The sequence below is a fragment of the Sitophilus oryzae genome, unplaced genomic scaffold (assembly GCF_002938485.1).
Source record: "Sitophilus oryzae breed Bouriz unplaced genomic scaffold, Soryzae_2.0 scaffold_179_pilon_pilon, whole genome shotgun sequence".
Lineage (NCBI taxonomy): Eukaryota > Metazoa > Arthropoda > Insecta > Coleoptera > Curculionidae > Sitophilus > Sitophilus oryzae.
In genome coordinates, this window is record NW_022146501.1 from 5,953,786 (window position 1) to 5,976,537 (window position 22,752).

Sequence of the window (22,752 nt, forward strand, 5' to 3'; positions counted from 1 at the left end):
TAAAACAAACAAAAATCGAAATATTTCAAAATAAATACAATAAATATTAGTAATCATTGTCTTTAATATTAATATTAATACATTATTTAATAACATATAAACCCTTTTATAGTCTAGACCCATGCGTTATTCTATAAAGATTTGATTTGTTTTGTCTCAAAACAGCCACATCTAGGTCCAAAAATATGACAAAAATGACCGATTTTAAAAATATTTTCCTCTTAATAATTAAATGGAAAATCGTTGGCCAACGAGCTCGAACAGTTAGAATCATTTACAAAAACGTTAATTACTCAAAAACTAATTGAGATATCGAAGTGCGCTTGGCGCCATTCGATAGGGAATTCAACCCTCTATCTGTACACAAAATTACAACTCCCTACGACAAACTTTATTTTTTGGAGCAAAAATGAGCAAAGGGGTTAACCTTAGAAAATTTTTGGCCTAAAAATTAAAGGGTGTCCTAGGGGGTTGTAATTTTCTGTACAGATAGAGGGTTGAATTCCCTATCGATTGGCACCAAGCGTGCCCCGATATCTCTTTTAATTACGGAGTAATTAGCGTTTTAATTTCGAAAACGAGGTCAAAGTCTTAGAGTCAACAAAATTCATCATTTCTCGCTAGTGTTAAAAATTTGTTCGAGGTGTTCATAAATTTCGCACGGGGCAACCAAATCTTGTGCATTTTTGTCATCCAAAATTTCATTTTGAACAGAAATGAGATACATTTTTCAGAATCATTCTTAACCGTATAGGTATTTTATACTGGGATTATATTTTTGGTTAGCCATTATATTAAAAATTTTGGGATGCAATTTTATTTTTTCTTTTTATATTTAATAAGAGCTCTAAGAGTTTCTACCTTTCTTTTAATTGTTATAGTAATGGAATTTTGCTGTAAATAAAACACATGTACGTTTAATTTAATAAAATATTTATTATTATATATTAACATTTTCAAATAGGACATTCATTTTGAATGTTTATACATCTATTAAAAATGTTACCATTAAGTGACAGGGTAAATAAATGCTATGTATTGGGTCTAATATAATAATAGCTAATGCTTTTATTTATATTCTATTAAAATTATACACAATAAAGAATGGTATTGACATTCACTAATTAAATATAACTTATTAACTAAAAAAATATTTACAGGTAAAATACATTTTTGTTATCATTGATTACAGTTTTATTTAATAACATATATTACTTATTTTTATTGACAATGTTAATATAGACCGTATATTAAAATCCAATGAGTTGATGGACATGCTAATATCTAGATATAAGCCTTGTAGAAGTAATTATTAAATCTAGTTACCCTTCTGAAAAGTCCTCATTCTGTAATGAAAGTATAAAGAAACTATTAATTATAATCAAGGGTAAAACATAAAGAATGATTTTAATAGTAATACAAGAAAAAAAGACGGTTAAGTTAATAGAATTTGCAATTAAGAAATATTCTAATTATTATAACAATTAAAAAGTGTTAAAACTTAAAATATTTACACCTTTTATATAGGCAACTCTATATACATGTCAAGTGTATTTATAGTTGCCTATATATATGTAAATTGTAGCGCTACAATATTTTATTTAAAATTAATCCTCTTTATATCTACGTATTTTACAAAACACAATAACAATGGGTATTTATTAAACATATATGATTTAAAAAAACACTTTTTAGTATTTAGCTTCCTCTTCAATAATGAATTTAATTCTAAATCCACTGTAGAATGTTCAATTTAACCATCTAATGGCATCTTGAAGGGGGTGGTTAAATTGAAGTGAAGCTCTACTTGTCCAAAGATCCTTGTTCCAAAGCAGTACAATATCGCAATCAAAAATTCAAGTTTTAAAAGGAATTAGAAAGGGAATGAGAAGAAAATCAATTAGAAAATGAATCCAAAACTATACAATTCTACGAGGCATCAATAGAAATGAGATTAAGCAGTAAAATAAACAATAACATAATAACAGAGAAGATTTAGAAATACAATCGATATAGCAGAGATATAATAAATTACATTTAAGAAAAATTAAATTAAGTATCCTCTGTATGGGGTATGATGAAAAAATAATTAAAATTATTCCAAAATTACAACTCTATAGAAGACAAGAGAAACAAAATGCCTTAAAGAAGTCTCGACATAGAATGACACAATACAAAAAAAATTGATATAAGTAAATGATGACTGATATCTCAGAAATACTTAAATTAATAGAAGATTTCAAAGAACGAAAAAAATATGAGAGATAAAGAAACAGAGGTACGTAGAATTGAAAAAAAAAATGCATGAAAATTTGTGCTGACCTTATAAAAGTCTCAGAAGAATGATACAAGAATTTAAATAATTATATACAAATATAATGATGTAGAAATACAACCAATGGAAAAGTTTATAGAATTGATGAACAATAACATTCCCATAAGCAAGAAAATATGGGAGACAAATGGTGAAATATAAATATTATGAATTGAAAAAAATGGCATAAAAAATAGCACCAAAATAGTGAAATAGAGGTAGGCCAAAAGCAAGAGAAAAAAGTAAAGAAGTATGTGGTCACTTATAAATGGAAAATTGACCGAAATTGAAGATTATGCTTAGCCTCCTCTAACGAATATCTAGTCAAAGTCTGACACCAAACACATATGACAATATGACTCAAGCACCTAAAGAAAATTCCTCCAGAGCATCTAAGTTCGCCTCCCTTCATCAGATTTAACCCTTGTCCGACGATTAAGCCTCGCCAGTCAGTTCCCATCCCAGCTAAGCAGCCTCGTCTCGGGTCACCCTCGTCACCCATCGAGCGGACATCCACCGGGACCCCCTACAGGCGGACCCCCCTCATCATCTTCAATGTGTCCGATATCCCGCCCCCTGCCTCTTCGAGGGTCACGAAATACGTGCACGAAGAAGTCTCGTAGCTTGGGTGCCAGGTCGTATCCGGCCGAAGCCTCTAGCGTTAGAACACCTAGCTCGTAAACCAGAGGGTGGTGACTCCCTTGGGTACCTATGCATGCTACATAGGTCATCGATGGCCGAACATCAGGGTTAGGGGGTGACCCGGGTCTCCTCCTCTTAGGGGAGGCTAGTTATAATGCTCTGGAGTCGATCTCACTCAGGAAAATTCATTGGAAAAATGATAGAAAAATAGAAATAACTTATCACAGATAACACATAATCCAGATGGCCATTGCTTACGGAACAGCATGTTTTCGATGAGACAGTTCCCTATTAATGACACAGAGGGCGCCTATAGCCAAATCTAATAATATTTTTAAAACGAACGAATTTCGAGCCACACCACGGCCACGCGATGTGAAGCGACGTAGCCGGTTGTTCATATTTATAAGCAAATTCCCGGTCAAACCCAGGGAAAATGTATATTCGGACTTTAATACTATACAATTGGATATGAAAATACTAGTCGCAGTGGATGTTTGAAAGTCAGAATTTCTAGATGAATATATATGCTATTTATAGCCATGAAATTTATAATTTAGATTTTATTTTATTATTTGTCTCATAATATTCATTAGCTGAAAATAAGGGTAAAGGTTATCTATATAGTAATAAATAAAATTTGGCACATAGGTTCCTTAAGTGATGTAAATGAGCACTAAGAAGGATTTTTTGAAAATTCGACCACTAAGGGGTGAAATTAGGGATGAAAAGCTGCATAAAAATTTGTTAAAATCTGGTTTAAGAGTATGAAATTTTTCACGAGTGCTCCTTGACTGACGTAATTGAACACTAAGGGGCAATTTTGGAAATTCGCTCGTAAGGGGGTGATATGGGGGGTACTTTTGTATACAAAAAAAGCATGTCCTAGGACTACGAAATTTTGCACAGAGGTGCCTTAAGTAGCGTAACTTAACAGTTCGATTATACAAAGCGATTTTAGGAAATTCTTCTACTAAGGGGTGAAACTGGGGGTGAAATTTTGCATATTTTTTTAAAATTAGTCCGAGGAGTTTGAAATTTGGAAATTGTTAATTAAGCGACGAAAGTGAGTACTCAGAAACGAATTTTGGACATTCATCCCCTAAGAAATAAGGGATGAAAATTGGTATAAAAATTTGTCAAAATCGGTTTTAGAAGTATGAAATTCTGCGTAGACGTTCCTTATGTAACTTAATTTAGCACTAAGAGGCAATTTTAGGAAATTTTCCCTCTAAGGGGGTGAAATGAAGGGTGAACGTTCTGAAAAAAAATCTGTCCTAGAAGTATGAAAATTTGCACAGAGGTTCATCAAGTGATGAAAGTTATACTCAGAAGCGAATTTTGGGCATTCATCCCTTAAGAAATAAGGGATGAAAATATGTACAAAAATTTGTTAAAATCGGTTTTAGAAGTATAAAATTGTTCGCAGACGTTCCTTATATAAGGTAATTTAGCACTAAGAAGCAATTTTTCGAAATTTTCCCTCTAAGGGGGTGAAATGAGGGGTGAACTTTCTGAAAAAAATCTGTCCTAGAAGTATGAAAATTTGCACAGAGGTTCCTCAAGTGATGATAGTGAGTACTCAGAAGCGAATTTTAGGCATTCGCCCCATAAGAATTAAGGGATGAAAATTTGTACAAAAATTCATTAAAATCGGTTTTGGAAGTATGAAATTTTGCGCAGACGTTCCTTATGTAACTTAATTTAGCACTAAGAGGCAATTTTAGGAAATTTTCCCTCTAAGGGGGTGAAATGAAGGGTGAACGTTCTGAAAAAAAATCTGTCCTAGAAGTATGAAAATTTGCACAGAGGTTCCTCAAGTGATGAAAGTGAGTACTCAGAAGCGAATTTTAGGCATTCGCCCCATAAGAATTAAGGGATGAAAATTTGTACAAAATTCATTAAAATCGGTTTTGGAAGTATGAAATTTTGCGCAGACGTTCCTTATGTAACGTAATTTAGCACTCAGGAACAATTTTGGAAATTCGCCCTCTAACGGGGTGAAATGAGGTGTGGACGAAAAAAAAATTGCTTGTTATTGCTAAATTACGTTACATAAGGAACAAACAGAATTTCATACTTCTAAACCCGATTTTAACAAATGTTTGTACGAATTTTCATCCCTTATTTCACTCTCTTAGGAGATGAATGTCCAAAATCCACCTGTACAAAATTCCACACTCGTAGGACTGTTAGTTTTAACTAACAATTTATTAAAGTGCAACTATATAAAAATTATACAGGGTGGCGCCTCTCATACGACTCGGAGGCTCCAAGGAGAACGACCAGTTCGTATTAAAATGAAATTTTGTGAGCATATGTAAGTTAATTCTGCGCACGTTTTAAAAATATAGAGCGTTCTACAGGGTGTCCCCAAAAAAAGTTACACATCAAATTTGTGTTTTTTTGTAACGGAATACCCCCTTTATTAATTAATTTTTAGATTCTAAGAGAAAAATAAAGGTGTATTTTATTAGGGAAGTATATGACTGAAATGTAAGGTTTTAGACTTACTTAAGATTTTGAAGAACAATTTTTAAATTTCAAGAAAAACTACCTAAATTGGAATTTACTCTATTGCACTTTAAATCAAATTAAACCCTGACCCATAAAGTTATACAGGGTGGGGCAAAATTAATGCTGAACATTGGTATAACCTGTATAACTCCTTTATTACCCACCCTGTATAACTCCTTTAGTTTAATTGAATCACCCAGAATATTATTCCGATATTCAATGGGAAATTCATGTCACTTCCAAATACTATTAAAGTTGCCGGCCTACCCCTCAAACAAAGATTTTCCTAGATATTTTCATTTCTATGATTTAGTGTGAATAGATCTTTATTATTTGATAAAATCTAGGGTGGCTGTGATATGTCTGACGTTACTTCAACATAGCTGTCAAATTAGTTCAACTTTAGCAACTAGTTATCATTTTGTGTCAGTTCGTCAGTTGAAACCAAAGAGGTTGTTGAAACAAAAAAAAATCTAAGAAATTTTCCGAAAATAGAAACTTATCCTACATCAGAAAGAATTGATATGATTCTACTTTTAGATTCAAATTTTTGTTATATAATTATACATTTATATCTAATTTTAATTCTGTGATAATTAATATATGTTTTAAACGTATGTTTTTATTACAGTATTTTATACTACATCCTTTAATTTTTGATAAATTAACACAGCCACCTAGATTTTTTTCAAATAATAAAGATCTACTGATGCAAAATCATAAAAATGAAAGTATCTAGGAAAATCTTTGTTAGAGGGGTAGGCAACCTTAATAATATTTTGAAGATATATGAATTCCCCATTGAACACGGAAATAATATACTGGGTGTTCCATTTAAAATAAAGGAGTAACTTGCTTTTCAAAGTGATAAATGTTCAATATAAGTTTTGTCCCACCCTGTATAACTTTTCCTGTCACATTTTAATTTGGTTTAACATATTATGGTTATTGTAACTAAATATCAGGCTATACAGGATAAATTACAATATAGATAGCTGTTATTGAAATTTAAATTTTATTCTTCATTTTCACAAAATGTGAAATATGTCAAAATCCTTACATTCTAGGCACATGCTTCTTTAATAAAACACACCTTTATTTTTTCCTGGAATCCAAAAAATCAATTAATATATAAGGTATTCCATTACAAAAAACAACTTTAATGTATAACTTTTTGGGGGACACCCTGTATAACTATATATTTTTATAAAATGCTTTCAATTAATCTATATATGCTTCATTTCCAAGCCCACTCCCACGCCGTTTTTTTCGATCGTATGGTATATTCAATAATTGCATTACTTATAATTTATAACAGTTTATGTTCACTGATTCATTTATAATTTATATCCACTTAATTACTTGATTTATCCATCATAAACTTTGCATAGATAAAGAAATAACGATGGACAATTCTTAATGTGTTAAATTATACCGTATGATCCAAAAAAAAAAGGCGTCCGATTGGCTTGGAAATGATGGTCGATGACATTCCCCATATAATTTTACATATCAAATGACAGCGATCTTCATTTCATAGCCATCACTGACGCCGTTTTTTCGATCATACGGTATATGGTAAAAGCCATCGATCACCATTTCTAAGGTAACTTAACGCCGTATTTTTACATACAAAATGTGCAAAAAATTCTATATGAATGAACTCACCACAATTTTCTATCCACTTTGTACATAAATTAGGATCTCTTGACGCAGGAAACTTAAACATATGTACACCTGATTTCCGAGAAATCCCACAATTATAAAATTGGCACTTATTACCAGACATTTTAATAATAATTTTATTATCACTAATCACACACAGTTATAATCAAAGACAGTCAAAGGTAAATTACCCGCCTTTTAAAATATCCGTTAAAAACAAAAGACAGTAACGACATATCTAAATCTTCTATCTTTGTCGCATATGGTTCGTTCCTTTATTATTCCGTGATAAGGGAAGGAATAGAGATTTTCTATGATAAGTGGTAAAGCTAGGTTTTCATATGTACAAATTTGAAAAACTTTCCAGGAAATTCGGTCATATTATTTTCATTAATAAATTGTTTATCATAAATAAATTTATTAAAAAAAAAATTTTTGAACGAATAGGTATTCAAATTCTAAACGTTTCAATTAAAAAAAAAAAATTGGCCAAGTGCGAGTCGGACTCGCGCACGAAGGGTTCATTATCATTGAATGTACCATTCACACGTTATCTATACAACATCAGACATTATATTATTGTAAACTTTTTTCCGATTTAGCTGAAATTTTGAATGCGCTTGTAAGTAATTTAAAAAAAATGAAGAAATACATTGCTAAAAATTGTATTAATCAATAATAAATAAGTAAAAATAAATATGTAAAAATAAAAAAAAAGATTAAGAAACAGTCACCTTGCCTACGATTCGAACCTGCCTCACTACGTCTCACCGCCTTCAAATCCTAACGCCTTTAACCACACGGCCACTCGAGGACTTGAATATTCTTTGTAAAATTCTTACTTAAACGATAATGTTTAGTGAAAGTACTTTTTTATTTATAAACATTTATTTAATTCTGTTTTTAGTATTTGTTCTTATAGCGGCAACATAGATACATTAATTATCTGTAAAATTTTCAACTGTCTAGCTATAAAGTTAGTTAATAAGAATTAATAGGTGTAGCATATTTCAACATCATTCACTGGTTTTAAAAAGATCAAAAAAATATGCATGTGTGTTTATAGTATAAATGGATTGCTCCTTACGTTAGTTCTTATTGATATAATAGCAAAAAAAGTATAAAGTATAAGCGCAATTTTATTAAAAATATGTTATTCTAAGTTAGAATAATATAGAGTTAAAAAATATGTGTTACAATTTCTAACACATATATTTTTTTTAACTCTAATGTTCTAAATTAATTGTTCAAAATATAATTGTTATTTTTTTTCTAGGAAAGATAAAACTTCATTAATTTTCATAAATAAATTTATTTCTATTAAATTTTATAGAGCAATATGTACTACAGTTTTATTTCACATTTTGTAATACTGCTTGCTCGTGCGGTGCCCCATTGCTATCTGTGAGTTCATTCAAATTATGAAAAATCACTACTGATCTAGAAGATAAAATGTACCTAAGTACCATAATATTATAATCAAAAATGACTAATTTTGTAAATTATTACCTATAATGGTTAGATGAGATGCATGTAAACTTCTTTAGGCTGGTTTCTTAAAGTTAGGTGATTAATTATCTTCGCATCGTCATAGGCTCTAATCAATTGTAGATTATTCTTCAATCAACCTGAAATATGTAATATTATTTACTTTATATCTATGAAAATTATCATTTTCTTTATGAAAATTTTGAGTTTAAATTTAAATGTGATTAGAATAAATATACGTCACTAATTAACATTTTATCACAGGTAATATTCTATATTACTTTATGTTTACTTTTGTGAAAATATTACTTACCTATAATATTTAAACGAGTTCCTGAATGTACAATTTTACTTGTTTATCACGATGCCGAGTTCTGAATCTTGTATTGGTTGTCTAAAACTGATTTTGCTTAGTTATATTGTATCCTATATTTTATTAAACAAACTCAAAATAATGTTTATAATTACCTTCATCAGCCTTTATACCATTAAAAGTCATTATTATCAGTTATTATTATGTAGTATGTAGTTATTTCTTTGAGTTATTTGTTGTTGTTTGTTTTCAAAAATCATTTTTGAGGTTAATATCATATGAAACTTTTCGTAATTAGGCAACTGGTAAATGACGTGTGACGATAAATTAATAAAATAATAATGTACGTATTAAGTTAAATATTTATATATTAATTTAACATCCGGTATTACCTAACATCCATATCTATTTCATGTTTATAAATTACATAATTTTTAATTTTATATATTCATAATGAAATGAAATATATTTCGATATAACGTTTGGCAACCACGCAACTGAAGTGCAAGCGACATCTGTGCAAGAGAAGCAAAACCTCCCAAAAAAGTTAGAAAAGGAATCTAAAAATTTCAGATTATTCAAACGTCACTCCAATATTTTTCCAAATTGGAGTGAAATTGGGGTGACAATTTTTAACACGTAAGGAGCCATCTGGATTATGTGTTATCTGTGAACTTATGTGGACGAGTCAAGCTTTTTGAATAATTGGCGAATGCGCCAGGAATTGGTCCTTGTTTTGAGATTTTTGTTCAAGTGTGTTATTGTGTGTTTAAATTATTTTTAGACACAAACAAAACTGTATAATTATAGAAATTTGTGGCATTTGATCTGAGAAAAATAACATGAAAAAGAATCCATCAAAACTAAAATTCTGTGCAAGAAATTGCGCAAGCAAAGAGTAATATAGAAGAACGATACCATAATAAAATATACATAAAGGAAGACATACAAATACAGTGGAATATTTTATAGAATCGATAAATGATGTTATTATTCTCCCACAAGGGACAAAATATGGGAATCAAGCTATTGTAGAGAAATGAAAGTTAACCATAAACAACATGAAGCAAAATTCTAAGTAGATGGTATGGAAATCCTATAGAAATATAGTCAATTGAATGTTTTATAGAACTGATGCATGGGGATATTATGATTTCAAGCAAATATGGGAGTAAAGTTATTATAGCGAAATGAAAGTAATCCAAAAAAAACTTGGACTAAAGTTTCCTAAGTAGATAGTATTCTACCAAAAATGTCAAAAATCGAGAACGTGTCTACGATAATAAGGAACCATAAAAAATAAAAATGTACTCAGAGACTCATTGCAATTTTTTTCTTACTTAATTAAATTTAGAAATCATGAAATCCATTGATGAACATTAAAAACCAGTGAAAATACATTTACCTAAGAGAAACGAAATTTTAAATATACTTGTAAGTCCTGATGCATTGTTGGTAATGTTCGTGAGAAGGATAAATGTACTGCCCTGGAACTCTAATGTATATGTAATGTACATCCATTGATTTGTTTCAGAAAATCTATAAAAAAGAAATAAATAATATTAGATTTCATTAATTATGCTTAATAATTGTGTTTATTTTTCTGTTCATATTAAAAGTAAATATATCGTAAAAAATATAGTCTGTTAATAAACATTTAATAAATTTATTTTTTCAATAATTAAATAAACTTACTTTTAATCGGATAACAGAAAACCAATCTCATAAACCAGAATAATTGCCAAACATCAGAGTTATATAAAGGGTGCTCAAAGTCTTTTCTTTAAGTGTTCTTTAGGTGCTGGGTCTGTATTATAACACTTCTAAAAAAGAAAATTCAAAATTAAAGCATTATATTAAAACAATGCAGATTTGTTGAATATGACGACGTTAAAAATGTGAAAACAATTTTTTTATCTGAAAGTATTATGTAATTATTGATATATGTATATATTATATACTTTAGGTACACTATCCCTTCTATATCTCTGAAGTACACTAACACTGACCTATTCAGACGTAGAAAATACTTGATTGCCTCAAATGCCTGAACGAACAAACATATAAAAAATTTTACCTATAGAAATATAAAACATCTCTACCTAAATATTTCTAAATAGGAAGCAATATTCTAAATAACTTTATTTTTATTGTACAATAGAGACATGAAGGAATGTATCTATATTTCCATATACTCGATTTTGAAAAAGAAAACTTGAAAATTGGAAAAATATATGCCTTTAATGATGATGTAATTGGCAAAATAATGAGTACTTACATTTTCAGGAGATTAAACAGGCCCTAAGGAACAGAATAAACTCAAATAGTGCACAGAAAAATCACTTTTTCTATTAAAAAAATTGAAAGAGCCACATAACAACTTGCTGTTAACAAATGAAAATGTTGCTCTGCCAACGTTGTCAGATTGAACACATGTAAAACAGAATGGTAATTTTTTGCTCCATAAATAATGTTGGTGCCGAAAAGCAAATATACCATTTATTTTACTAAAACAAAGTTTGTATTATATGTTTATTAGATTTATCACGACTTTGTAACGGCTCAATGCATTTTAAACTTACAAAAATATTGACTTATATTAGTTCCAGAAATTCGCTGATATCCTGGCAACCCTGGAAACACTTTAGTTCAAAATTTTCTCACTTTTTCCATGATGGCGCCACCGGCACTCTTCTTCTTTTTTGTATTTCAGGTTTTAAAAGAACAGCTAGCACAGATTAAAAGTAATGTTCTTCTTCTTTTTTATATTTATGGTTTGAAACATGGTCAACTACAGATCTGATATAGATTTTCTCTTCTTTTCTGTTAAATGGCTTTAACTCAAGTGGTCATTCGGCCAGAGTCCAGAAAAAAATTACCAAAAAGAGAAATCTATGGTAAATTATTAGAGAAAACAAGTAAAACACAAGAGAGACAACTTTGAGAGACAACAACAAAAATAAACAAGTACAGCGGTGGTAAAGAACTTCCTTTATAAAATAATCAAATTAAATTATTCTTATAATATTGTTTTTGTTATACGCTGTGGCTGTGATAATACCCACTAGAGTATTATTTATTAGTGTGCATGTACCTTTGTTTTGCCATAAACGAATTAAAATTATTAAGTAATTGGTATTTTTTTCTTAAAGTCTTTGCTTAAAGTTAGTTAACTCAAGGCAAGTATCACTTGCTGTATAATTTAACCTAGATTATATTGTGAATTAAAGTTATAGATACCGAATGAAATTAAGAAAATTATTCTAAAATATTGTTGAATGTTTAGGTACTATATACATACCTATTTTTATTTATAGATCATGGTTACTTGTTTTGCCCCAACATGTAAACATTACAGTGACAAATATACGTGCAAGTTTTTCTATTTTCCCAAGAATCCTGAATTATTAAGAAAATGGATTCAGATGGTGAGGTAATATCATTATTTGAATACTTACTTTAATATATCAGTGAAGGGCCCCTACTGTGTCTACTCGAGCATAATAGTTTCCCTACATTAAGTGAAACTCATTTTTAGACGTCAAGACAGGGAGCCCAACAAAAACTCCCGCATATGCAGCTGTCATTTTGTGAATGGGGATAGAACAACTATTCCAACATTATTCAATTATAACTTGGAAAATTCTTCTGGCTTTTCAAAAGGTGGACATAAAAGGTTCGTATTTATATAATCTGCAGTATTTATTTTCTAATCATTCAAAAAAAAACCCTGTACAACACACGGAAATGGGACACCCCGTACATTAGGTAACATTGATCGAATTTCAGATTGAAAGAAGAAATGCCTCAAGCAGAAGATCCACTTGGATCATCTACAACAATTTGTGAAGAGGATTCAACTGATGGTAGTGCTGACATGGCTAGGCCAAGCGAAGAAATTGATGAAGTGTCTCCTTCCGTACCTATGACTAAAAAGGTGAGTTTATATAATATGCATTTGTCATAAAGAGGGTGTTTCTTAAGCAGTCTAAAAAATATATGGTGCATTTCTTCATATGTTTTTAAGACAAAAATTTTGTAGGAACATGGGGTCTTTTTTTTTCCATAACAAGGGGCCGTCCTCTGCTGGAAACACTGCGACCTGTGAGGCCTATTGTGTTTGTCACCCTTCTATATCTGCACCCATTCTCCTATCCCTGTGCTCTGCACTAGCTTATGCAGGTCCTTGATAGGATGGGAGCATAGTTCCTCCGGTTCTAGCCTAGCTTTCCCAAATAAAGAGTGTCGCTTGCGATCCAGAGCCTCGCAGGCCATATTATGTGCTCCGCTGTTTCAGGATCTTTATCGCAGAGTCTGCAGCAAAGTCTTCCTTGATACAGGTTGAGTTTGTTCAGATAACACTTGACAGCCATGTGTCCTGTCAAGAGGCCTGTTGTAATCCGCACTTTATTCCTGCTAAGCATTAGCAGTTCTTTTGCGGTTTTAGAGCTAGGTCCTTGGATAAAAGCCTTGCTGTGCCTGTGCCCCTGTCTGTTTCTCCAGTGGACATTGTGCTTTTCCTTGATCCAGAGTTTTAGTGCACTACGGGCCATACATTTGGGTATTCCCAGTACTGGCTCTGGACCAAGATAGGATGCCGATGATCCCTGCCTAGCTAGCTCAGTCTTGACGATACTTTTGGGTTCATAAGCGCCCCAAGTGCCGCCTGACTGTCTGAGCATATATTGATGAGCTTACCTGAATAAGCTCTTCTATTGTTTTCTCTTGCACTTTGTAGAATGGCGAAGATTTCTGTCTGGAATACGGTTGAGTGTTTACTCAAGGAAAAGGATAAGCTTGCCCTTGGTCTTTCCCCAAATACTCCAGTTCTTGTTCCTTCAGCGGTCTTTGACCCGTCTGTATACCAGGTTAGTCCATCCTGAAGGAATGTTATATCTGTCCACATTCCTCGATCCATTTTGTTCACCTCGAATGGTGTGTGGTAGTGATAAAGAGGGGTCATTTGGTCCGATCTCATTTGGAGTAGAGATCCTCCGATAGAATCTCCCATCTTTAAGTGTCCTGTTTCTGTCCTATTTCCCAGAGACAAGACACTTTGTTGTCGATAGAGTCCCATTCTTGCCTCCGCCTGGATCACTATGCGAAGAGGCGGAAGGTCCAGAAGCGCCTCCATTGATGCAGTGGGCGTTGATTTCATTGCCCCTGTTATGCTCAGACAAGCAAGTGTTTGCACCTTACTAAGGCTGAGCATTGTTGTTTGTTGCATTACCTTAGGCCACCATACCAAGGATGCATATGTTGCTGAAGGCCTCACCACTCCAGTGTACAGCCAGTGCACCATCTGTGGTCTGAGGCCCCAGATTTTTCCATGAAGTCGTCTGACTACCGCTAGTGTACTCACCGCCCTCCTTGTGACATTTTCCAAATGTCGGTTCCAGGTCAGTTTGGTATCCAGCATGATTCCTAGATACTTGACCTCCCCCGAGAGAGGAATCTCATCACCGCAGAGTCTTAGAGGTCCTAGTCCCTCCAAAATTCTTTGTTGGGTGAAGGGGATTATTACGGTCTTTGTAGGACTGATATTTAGTCCCTCCCGTGTCACCCATGATTCCACAATCTTCAGGGCCCTTTGCATTCGCTCCCTTACTGTTGTGTTAAACTTACCTCTGACTAACACGACCAAATCGTCTGCGTATCCCAGAGTGCTGAAACCAGCCCTGTTGAGACTATCAAGCAGTCCGTCCATAACGAGATTCCACAGCAGAGGGGAGAGAACTCCACCCTGCGGGCATCCTCCCGCCACCCGGACTGCAACAGTATCATTTAGTAGGGTGGTATATGCCACTCGACTTTTGAGCATGCAGTCTATCCACCTGCAGCAGGTCTCCTCTAATCCGAGGTTCCTTGTAGCTCTCGTCAGTGACTGAAATGAGGTGTTATCAAACGCCCCTTCTATGTCGAGGAATGCCCCTAAAAGCACTTCTCTTGTTTCGAACGTCGACTCCTCGAACATGGGGTCTAAAGTATGTATAATATACTCCCTTTTTAATCTACAGGCTGTTAAAACTATTAAAAATCGAATTTTTTGCTTAAAATAAATGGCACGACACTGCTTACTTTCGATTTTTTTTTCTTGATTGTCAATGTTTTTAACCAAATTGATCTCTTGGGTTTTTACTACATTGCATCTGAAAATCGCTAGAAAACGAGCATATAGTGAATATCAAGGCGGGCTTTTATAGTTGATATATTTCTTTGTCGAAAACGTTCCATGTACAAGAAAAACTCAATAGATCCAATCTTGTTTAAAAAGGATGGACAATTAAGAAAAAAATACTTTCCAGAAAAAAGCAGTGGCCGTACCATTTATTTTAATGAAATCGTACAGACGCCACTGGTTCAAATAGAAAGATAACAGTTTATGGAAAAAACCGCTTTTATACCTGGACACCATATACCAAAGTTGAAAAAAATATCTAAAGTAGTTTCTGACATATTGCAAGAATTTTTTTTGAATTTTTAACACCCTGTAGATCCGAAAGGAAGTACATATTTTGGATCCCATGTTCGTATAAACTTTTTTTTCTTAAAAATATATGGGGGATTCCTTATATGTTTTTACTACTACACTACACCCTAACATTTTTAGACTACCTAAATATAGTTCATATTAAACAAACTTTTAGTCGCGTGATTAAGCTTGACGGGGACAGTGTTGCCCACTTTTACATATTTTCATTAAATCAAAATATTTTAGGAAACAAAAATAAATTAATTTTAAATATATAAACAGTTATTATTTACATCAACAAAACTCACCTTCTTAACAGCACTTATGAGACATAAAGGGCCATTACTACCGCTTTCCCGTTCAAAATATTCTAATAAAGTTGTGATGAGTTTTTACGTCTATCAAGCTATAGATCACAACACTATTAGTATCACAACTAGCGATGGGAACTATCGAATGAATTAGACTATCCAATGGTTAATGAATGAATGATTTCAACTATCGAATGGTTTTATTCGAATAAAATCATTCATTCATTTGTATACTAAAGCATATGTGACAACCTCGCCGTGCGACTAAATGGTTATCGTTGAGCCACGACTATCGAATGCTTTTGACAAATGAAATTTAGTATTCGTTTGATTTTTGTATGCGTCAGTGCGTTATTAGTTCTTCCAAATTTTTATAACTTCGCCGTATAAATACTGTGCTATTTTTTAATTTTATTTATTGACGATTGTGTACATGTGCAGGTGGTCAAAATTTTTCCGAAAATTTGTGTGGTTTTTCGTAGTCCGATCTTTCAATTATTTAATTTTATATGGTATATGGTCTATTTTTTAATGGGAAATTTTGAGAAGTAGCAATTTTTAAGAGAGATGAGATGAACTTACAATTAATTTTAAAAATACTATTTGTATTTTAAATGTTTCAATAATATGAATTAGTTGAACTTAATAATCATATTTAAGTAATGTGGTTAAGTAAATGGTTATCTAACTCAAACTATGGAGTGAGAAAATTAAAATGAAAGTTTTACACGTGCCAATTAAAAAAAAAGTTAACGATGTTTGTATTTTGTTTATGCTAATTCTCTTACATGTAGTTTTTTGCGAAGAAATATTTCATTTATTTTTAAAGTAAATGCCAGTAAAAGTAAATATAATTTTTAAATAGTAATATAAAGCACCTAATATAAATAATTTTGATTTCTACTTTTTTATTTATATTTTCCTTCCATTACACTGCATGCTTAGAAAATTAATAAATGTTTATATTTTATGATTTTAAAATTTGTTGTTAATATAACAAATTAGTTCTGTAATTATTATTATTTAATAAACCAACGTTGCCACACACAAAAAATTTAGAGACTATATTACTTTTAAATAGGATCTAATAAATAATTTTGACATCTAATTTGTTGTTTATATTTTGCTACTACTTAAAAAAAATATTTATATTAAATGATTTTAAATTTTGTTGTTAATAGGTATAACAAATTATTACTGTTATTATTATTTATTAAACCAGTCTTTGCTTAAAAACATTAAAACTTATTTTCCTACATCCAAAATAACAAGTATTATTGCAGTGTAACAACAGAATATTAATAAAAAAAAAAATGCAGAATATATAGACATACTATCCCTAACTAAGTAAAGCCAAACAATAATATTCTTTGCTAATATCAACTAATACCAAAATATGGCAACAGCGCCCTTCATAATGTATTTTCTGTGTAAATACTAGCACCTCAATAAAAAAAATAATGTGTCCTTATCTATATCTGACTCCGCAAAAATCAAAGATGCCGGCTTCTTTCATAGCATTGCCACCGACCGCTGTCGGGTTTCTCGGAAAAAACCTACGTCGCCGGGCGACAACTAAAATTCAGTTAATATTTTATTATAATCGATCCTGACGAATAAATGAATTTCATAAATGAATGAATTTTATAAATGAATGGTTTTTGCTGCCGAATTACTAGAATACAATAGTTCAAGGCAGATGACGGATCTATTCGATAATTTTTATTCGAATAGTTTTCAACGAATGTTTTCTTACTATCGAATTATTCGAATGAATTGCAACTATCGAATGTTTCGATAGTATTCATTCGATAGTTCCCACTACTAATCACAACCCTATTTATTCAAACCAAAAACTCGTAATACAAAACTAAAGTTTCAAAACGAATGACAATGTCAGGAAATAAATAAATAAACTTGACATTTTTTACAGCAGAGCTACCACCTGAATCCCCAGCGGGAAATTTAAATTCTAGTTAGTTAGCCTGGGGTTTTCAACAATGAATTTAAAAATCGCGCTCTCGATTACGTAACTAGAAGTTTAATTGGTATCAAATATATACAGTTTGCTAAAAAAAATATGAAAATAGGATTAAAAATAAAAAATGGGGTACTTTAAACTTGTCTAAAAAAATTTCTGTGGCGTTTTTTTGCGTCTGAGTGTAGTTTAATACTGATTTTAGATTCTTTGTATGTGCAGTCAGTGCGGTGCCGTTTATATGTCTGGAACTGAGCACCAGTGCCAGCAGAGTGGCGAAACGATTAAAGTTATTATGGGAGAAGAAGAAAAGGAATCCGATGTTTCTGATATCGATAAACTTTTGATACGCGAGATATCAAAACGACCTCCCCTCTTCGATCATACATTGCCCATAGAGGAACGTACAAAAAATCAAATTAATGGTTTATGGGACGAAATGTTTGCCATATTTGGAGGTAAAAATTAGTAAATACCATTTATAAGTAATACTCCTATAAGACTAGTAAAGAATCTACATAATGCAGGCTGTCGTAATATTCCGCAGTAATACACATTTTTTCAGATATTTTAAGAACCGTTTTTCTAATTTCAATGAGATTTCGGGTGTCATGTTTTGCTAAGCGTTTTAACAATTGACTTTCACAAAAATAAAAAAAAAATACGGGAAGAAGAGTACAAAAATGCATTTCGGGGCACTAACCGTAGGTACTATAATGTTGTAGTGTAGACAGCACAACAAATTACATACCGATTTGGTCATTCTAGAAGTGTGGTCTGGATTCTAACGTGTAAGAGAGTGATGTAGGCAGCTTAATGGAATATCAAATGTATTAAAATGAGATAAAAGTTGGGTTGATATGCGGTATTGCCGGATTTTGCATCAAAAGTTCAAACTGCACAAGTAGGCGTTTATTGAAAATGTTGCATCTACGGTTGGTACCTTATTTTTCACAATTAGTTACTCATTTTACTACAGATGTAATAGATTTAGCTTAGATATATTATCTTCATTTCAGTAGTATGAAAATTTTTAAAATAGTTAATTTTTTTCTACACAAATTTTCCTACAAACGTTAAAACCGGCAACACTATGCCGTTTTTGATTTTGTCTCTCTGTCTGTCAACCAGTCATTTATATTATTCTGTCTTACACGTTAAAATCCAGACCACACTTCAAAAATGACCAAATCGGTATACTAGCCTTATAGGTGTATCACTTATATGGTAAATACTTTATACTATATTTATAAATTACGTAGATTACATGACTTTGGACGAGTTGAAAAAACGCTGGAAGTGTATACGCTATGGGTATGTTCGATCGCGAAATATTGGTTCAAAATTGCAAAAGAGACATAAATATCATCACTTACTAGATTTCTTAAACGACACTTTAGGACAACGGAAGTAAGTGTATTTGGCTTGTAACATAAAACGTATTATCTGATTTTTTTAATTTTTTAGAAAATGCGGCAGCCCTGTGGAAGATGCCGCTTTTATGAATGAAGAATTAGATGAGGAGTCATATGGTAAAGAATATTTAATTTTTATGAATATTGTCGTTGTTGCGTCTTAAAATGATTTTGTTTTATACAGGGTGTTGGAAATAATAATTGTAACCCCTATTTTTCTGTACACAATTGAGCGTCCGGATTGCACAACGACCTTAGCGCGTGGCCGCGGGCAGCCGAGTAGGCAAGCGAGACAGCGACGCGTTGTTGCACGCCGATTAAACAAAATAAATAATTTTAAACCTGCCGTCATTTCGTTAATAATTATCGTATCGTGCTGATTTTTGCATAGAAATACTCATGAGTCTTTAGCGCTTCCGACAAGCCTAAATAACTGGATTATTTTTTATATTTTTGTTTACTTTGCCCGAGCATATTATAAATTTGAGATAAAAATCTCTGTTATAAATTTTAAAACTGACAAATATGAATACTATCATTTAATTAGTTATACATTTAGTTACAACATATTCAAAATTTAGGTCTATCGGTTTATGCGAGCAGTAATAACGAGTATAAATAAAAAAATGGTCAATACAACGCTCGCCGTTTTTAGCGCACGTTCAGCTCTGGGTTTAGTTTTAGCGCTATTTTTACAGAAAATAAATTCTGAACTTTGATCAAATGACAAGAACATTATCATTGCCAATATCTCCTTGTTACAGAAAATAAATTCTGAACTTTTTGATCAAATGACAAGAACATTATCATTGCCAATATCTCCTTGTTATAATGTAGTTCTTTTTACAAAATATTGCATTGTTTTAGCTTAAAAAAACTTGAATTATGCGGCTTTTTTGCGAGAGCTACCGGAGCTGGGTTAATAAAGAGATGGCTATGTACGTCAAAATTTTGTTAAGAACAGTATATCCGAAAAGTGGTTTAAATCTGTAGTGAATTTAACCTTATTGATACTTAGCTATTAGGGATGAGCAAAACTGCGATTTTCTAATCGCAATTGAAACTGCCATTGCGATTTTTAAACCCTGTATATTAGGGTGGGTCAAAAAAATCGACTATTTTTTTCACTTTATACTCTGAAAAAAAAAAGGAATCGTTAAGTATTTTACCGTGAGTTTAAATTAGTGGAGCCATGGAATCTGTAATATTTTTTCGAACAGAGTACTTCCATAGTAGTTACTTTAACGATAGAAACTTAAATTTGTAAAAAAATTCCCAAAACTCATAAAATAAATTGGAACTGTTAAAATTATTGTGCATTGAAGTTTGACGATGAATATCTTTTAAACGGTTAATTTAAACGCCTAACCATAAGAAACAGTTACTGTAGAGCAGTGAATTTCCTACAAAACTGTGAGTTGCGCGTATCATAATGATTTTTTGTTAACGAGTTATAGATTATAAAATTCATAAAAAAGAAATTTGCCTTAAAATCATCAAACTTACAACCTTTAATAACTTTCGAACGGTGAGGTTTACAAAAAAATTGTAGAGACATTTTTTGTAGAGAATTCAATTTCCTACAAACATATGAGACGAGATATTTTTTTCCAAATACGAGATACCGAGATATGAATTTTTCTTTCTAATAATAATGAAAAAATAGAAAACTGAAAAGCGGAGGACCTTCCTATTAAAATTAAGAGCTCACACTTTGAGAGAATTTTGTTGAGGTGTTTACCAATCTTTTTTTCAGATTTTAAAGTGAAAAAAGTCGATTTTTTTGACCCAGCCTACTGTATATGTCTACTTAAACCTATTTTACAGACGAAGGACCATCAACAAGTAGGGTATCATCGACTCAGGATACAAGAAAAAGTACGTTTAGTACGTTCTTTTCTTTTAGTAAGAGTATTAATTTTAATTTATTTTCAGAACGCAAGATAAATATTCCCCACACTGAATCACATCCTGAGGAAGATGAGGTGGATCACTTCTGCAAGTATTTTGGTAGTCAATTGCGCAAACTCGATGACAAGTCTAGAATGGAAGCGCAACTGGAATGTATGAGAACTGTTCAAAATTTTTTATATAACAAAAATACGAGCTGAGAAAAAAAAATTAGCTATTAATAACATTAATTTATTCTTTCCCATTCTACTGTGTCTTCATTTAAAAAATTCCATACGATCGAATAAAAAACGGCTTCAGAAACGGCTGAGAATGACAATTGACGGTAATTTTCGAGGTCAAGCCAATGACTAAAGAATACAAGGACATGTAATGGCCATATACGAGCTGCAGGAAAATTTGTGTCCTTTAGACGCTATTTTTTTGGACATAACGAATGAATCATCAGGTGTTCATCAGCGACAATTTTAGCGATTTTTAATAGTTGGTTGTGTGTAGTGAACTTTGTATAAACTTTATTACAATGGTAATTTGTTCAGCTTTCAAGTGTAAAAGGCGCTGAATGATAAGAAAGATCCAGGAGTTACGTTTTATAGGGAAATAAACAGTCCACTACACCTTTTTAGCGTTTTTTTTATTGAATTCGATAATTATTCCTCAATTTCAATTAACATTTATATGTACTTGATATGTGCTATACGTCGATACTAGTTTTATACCTTGATGATACCACAGGATACACCAGAGGCGTAGTAAAAATATTTACCAAAAATATAAATATCGCTTCAAGCGGCTATGTTAAGAAAAAATATGTGCCACGGCACTGTTTGGAAGAATGGTCACAGTTTGGTCTCGGTTGCTATTTGTCCTTGTATTCTTTAGTCATTGGGTCAAGCCCTAAATGTCGCGTTGACCTCGCCAAAATTATCATCGATTGTCATTCCTTAGGAGTCTTTGATGCCGTTTTTTCGATCATAAATCTACAAAAAAGGGTATTTTTTTGTAAACACTACTGCGTTGAATGGAAATGGAGACCAATTTGTCAGTGGAATTTTACTGGTAAAACAAATTTGCCTAACCAACAAAAAAATTCTTGTTTCAGGACGTGTATCTCCTCCTTTCGTCGAAATAAAACAAGCATAAAGATCAAAGAAAAAAAAAAGATATTTAAAATATCTAAATTGCTGTCCTCCATTCGCGAATTTCAAGTTCCAGAGCTCAAAGGCCTTCGCTACTCAGAACGGTTGAGCTCCTGAAAGGAGCTGTGCGCGATAGCCTGGTGTCTCCATATGGCGCGGAACAGTTATGAACTTTATGACTCAATTGAATAGAGTGAGAGTATCGCGTTCTTGAACAGTTCAGAGCTGCACAACTGCGTGAATGGAGGACAGTAAATATGACTATCCCAAGAACATTTTAGTTTTTTTAGCAGATGTGTCTATTATCTTTGTATAGAAAGATTAAGAAAGGAGTATAATGCTATCCATGTATTCATGCATGGTAGACGAAGAGCAGGCTCTAGGGTGAGGATCGTTGACACTTCTGTTCGACGATTCATTTGACACATTTGAATTTGATTTGAAGTTTTGTGGATTTGTCAGTCTTTACTGATGTTATTTTATGTTATTTATTATTTATTCTTCTACTGATAGTTGTTTAAAGGTAGAAAATCTAGGAAATTGTGGCAGAACTTAAATTACCAGTGACACTATTGCGATTTATCGAA

At 32.1% G+C, this 22,752-nt stretch overlaps 1 protein-coding gene and 1 long non-coding RNA gene across 6 annotated transcripts; one reads left to right on the forward strand and one right to left on the reverse strand.

The window, feature by feature from the left end:
- Positions 1 to 8,520: 8,520 nt before the first annotated feature.
- Positions 8,521 to 11,318, reverse strand: LOC115882747. 3 transcript variants are annotated; one of them, XR_004050239.1, is made up of 6 exons: positions 11,218 to 11,318; positions 10,635 to 10,762; positions 9,095 to 10,478; positions 8,940 to 9,026; positions 8,648 to 8,766; positions 8,521 to 8,578 (listed from the first exon to the last, which is right to left on the reverse strand). It is a non-coding gene; the product is annotated as an uncharacterized LOC115882747 (long non-coding RNA). The 3 variants fall into 3 exon arrangements; XR_004050240.1 differs by having other exon boundaries at positions 8,521 to 8,596; XR_004050238.1 differs by having other exon boundaries at positions 8,527 to 8,766.
- A 506-nt stretch (positions 11,319 to 11,824) lies between these two features.
- On the forward strand, positions 11,825 to 22,665 carry LOC115882748. Of its 3 annotated transcripts, none has more exons than XM_030900974.1 (9): positions 11,825 to 11,917; positions 12,257 to 12,372; positions 12,478 to 12,615; positions 12,729 to 12,876; positions 17,906 to 18,158; positions 18,963 to 19,110; positions 19,168 to 19,232; positions 20,943 to 20,993; positions 21,051 to 22,665. In XM_030900974.1, the coding sequence occupies exons 2-9, from the start codon at positions 12,260 to 12,262 to the stop codon at positions 21,224 to 21,226; spliced, it is 1,092 nt and encodes a 363-aa protein (XP_030756834.1). In that variant the 5' UTR covers positions 11,825 to 11,917; positions 12,257 to 12,259; the 3' UTR covers positions 21,227 to 22,665. The 3 variants fall into 3 exon arrangements, with proteins under 3 accessions (XP_030756834.1, XP_030756832.1, XP_030756833.1); XM_030900972.1 differs by having other exon boundaries at positions 11,843 to 12,118; XM_030900973.1 differs by having other exon boundaries at positions 11,843 to 12,067.
- The last annotated feature ends 87 nt before the right edge of the window (positions 22,666 to 22,752 follow it).

Bases quoted from the DNA above. Each gene is read 5' to 3' on its own strand.
- LOC115882748 (XM_030900974.1), top strand. From the start codon at position 12,260: ATGGTTACTTGTTTTGCCCCAACATGTAAACATTACAGTGACAAATAT. The intron at 12,877-17,905 runs GTGAGTTTATAT...TACTGATTTTAG, and splicing joins CCGTACCTATGACTAAAAAG to ATTCTTTGTATGTGCAGTCA. The intron at 20,994-21,050 runs GTACGTTTAGTA...ATTTATTTTCAG, and splicing joins GACTCAGGATACAAGAAAAA to AACGCAAGATAAATATTCCC.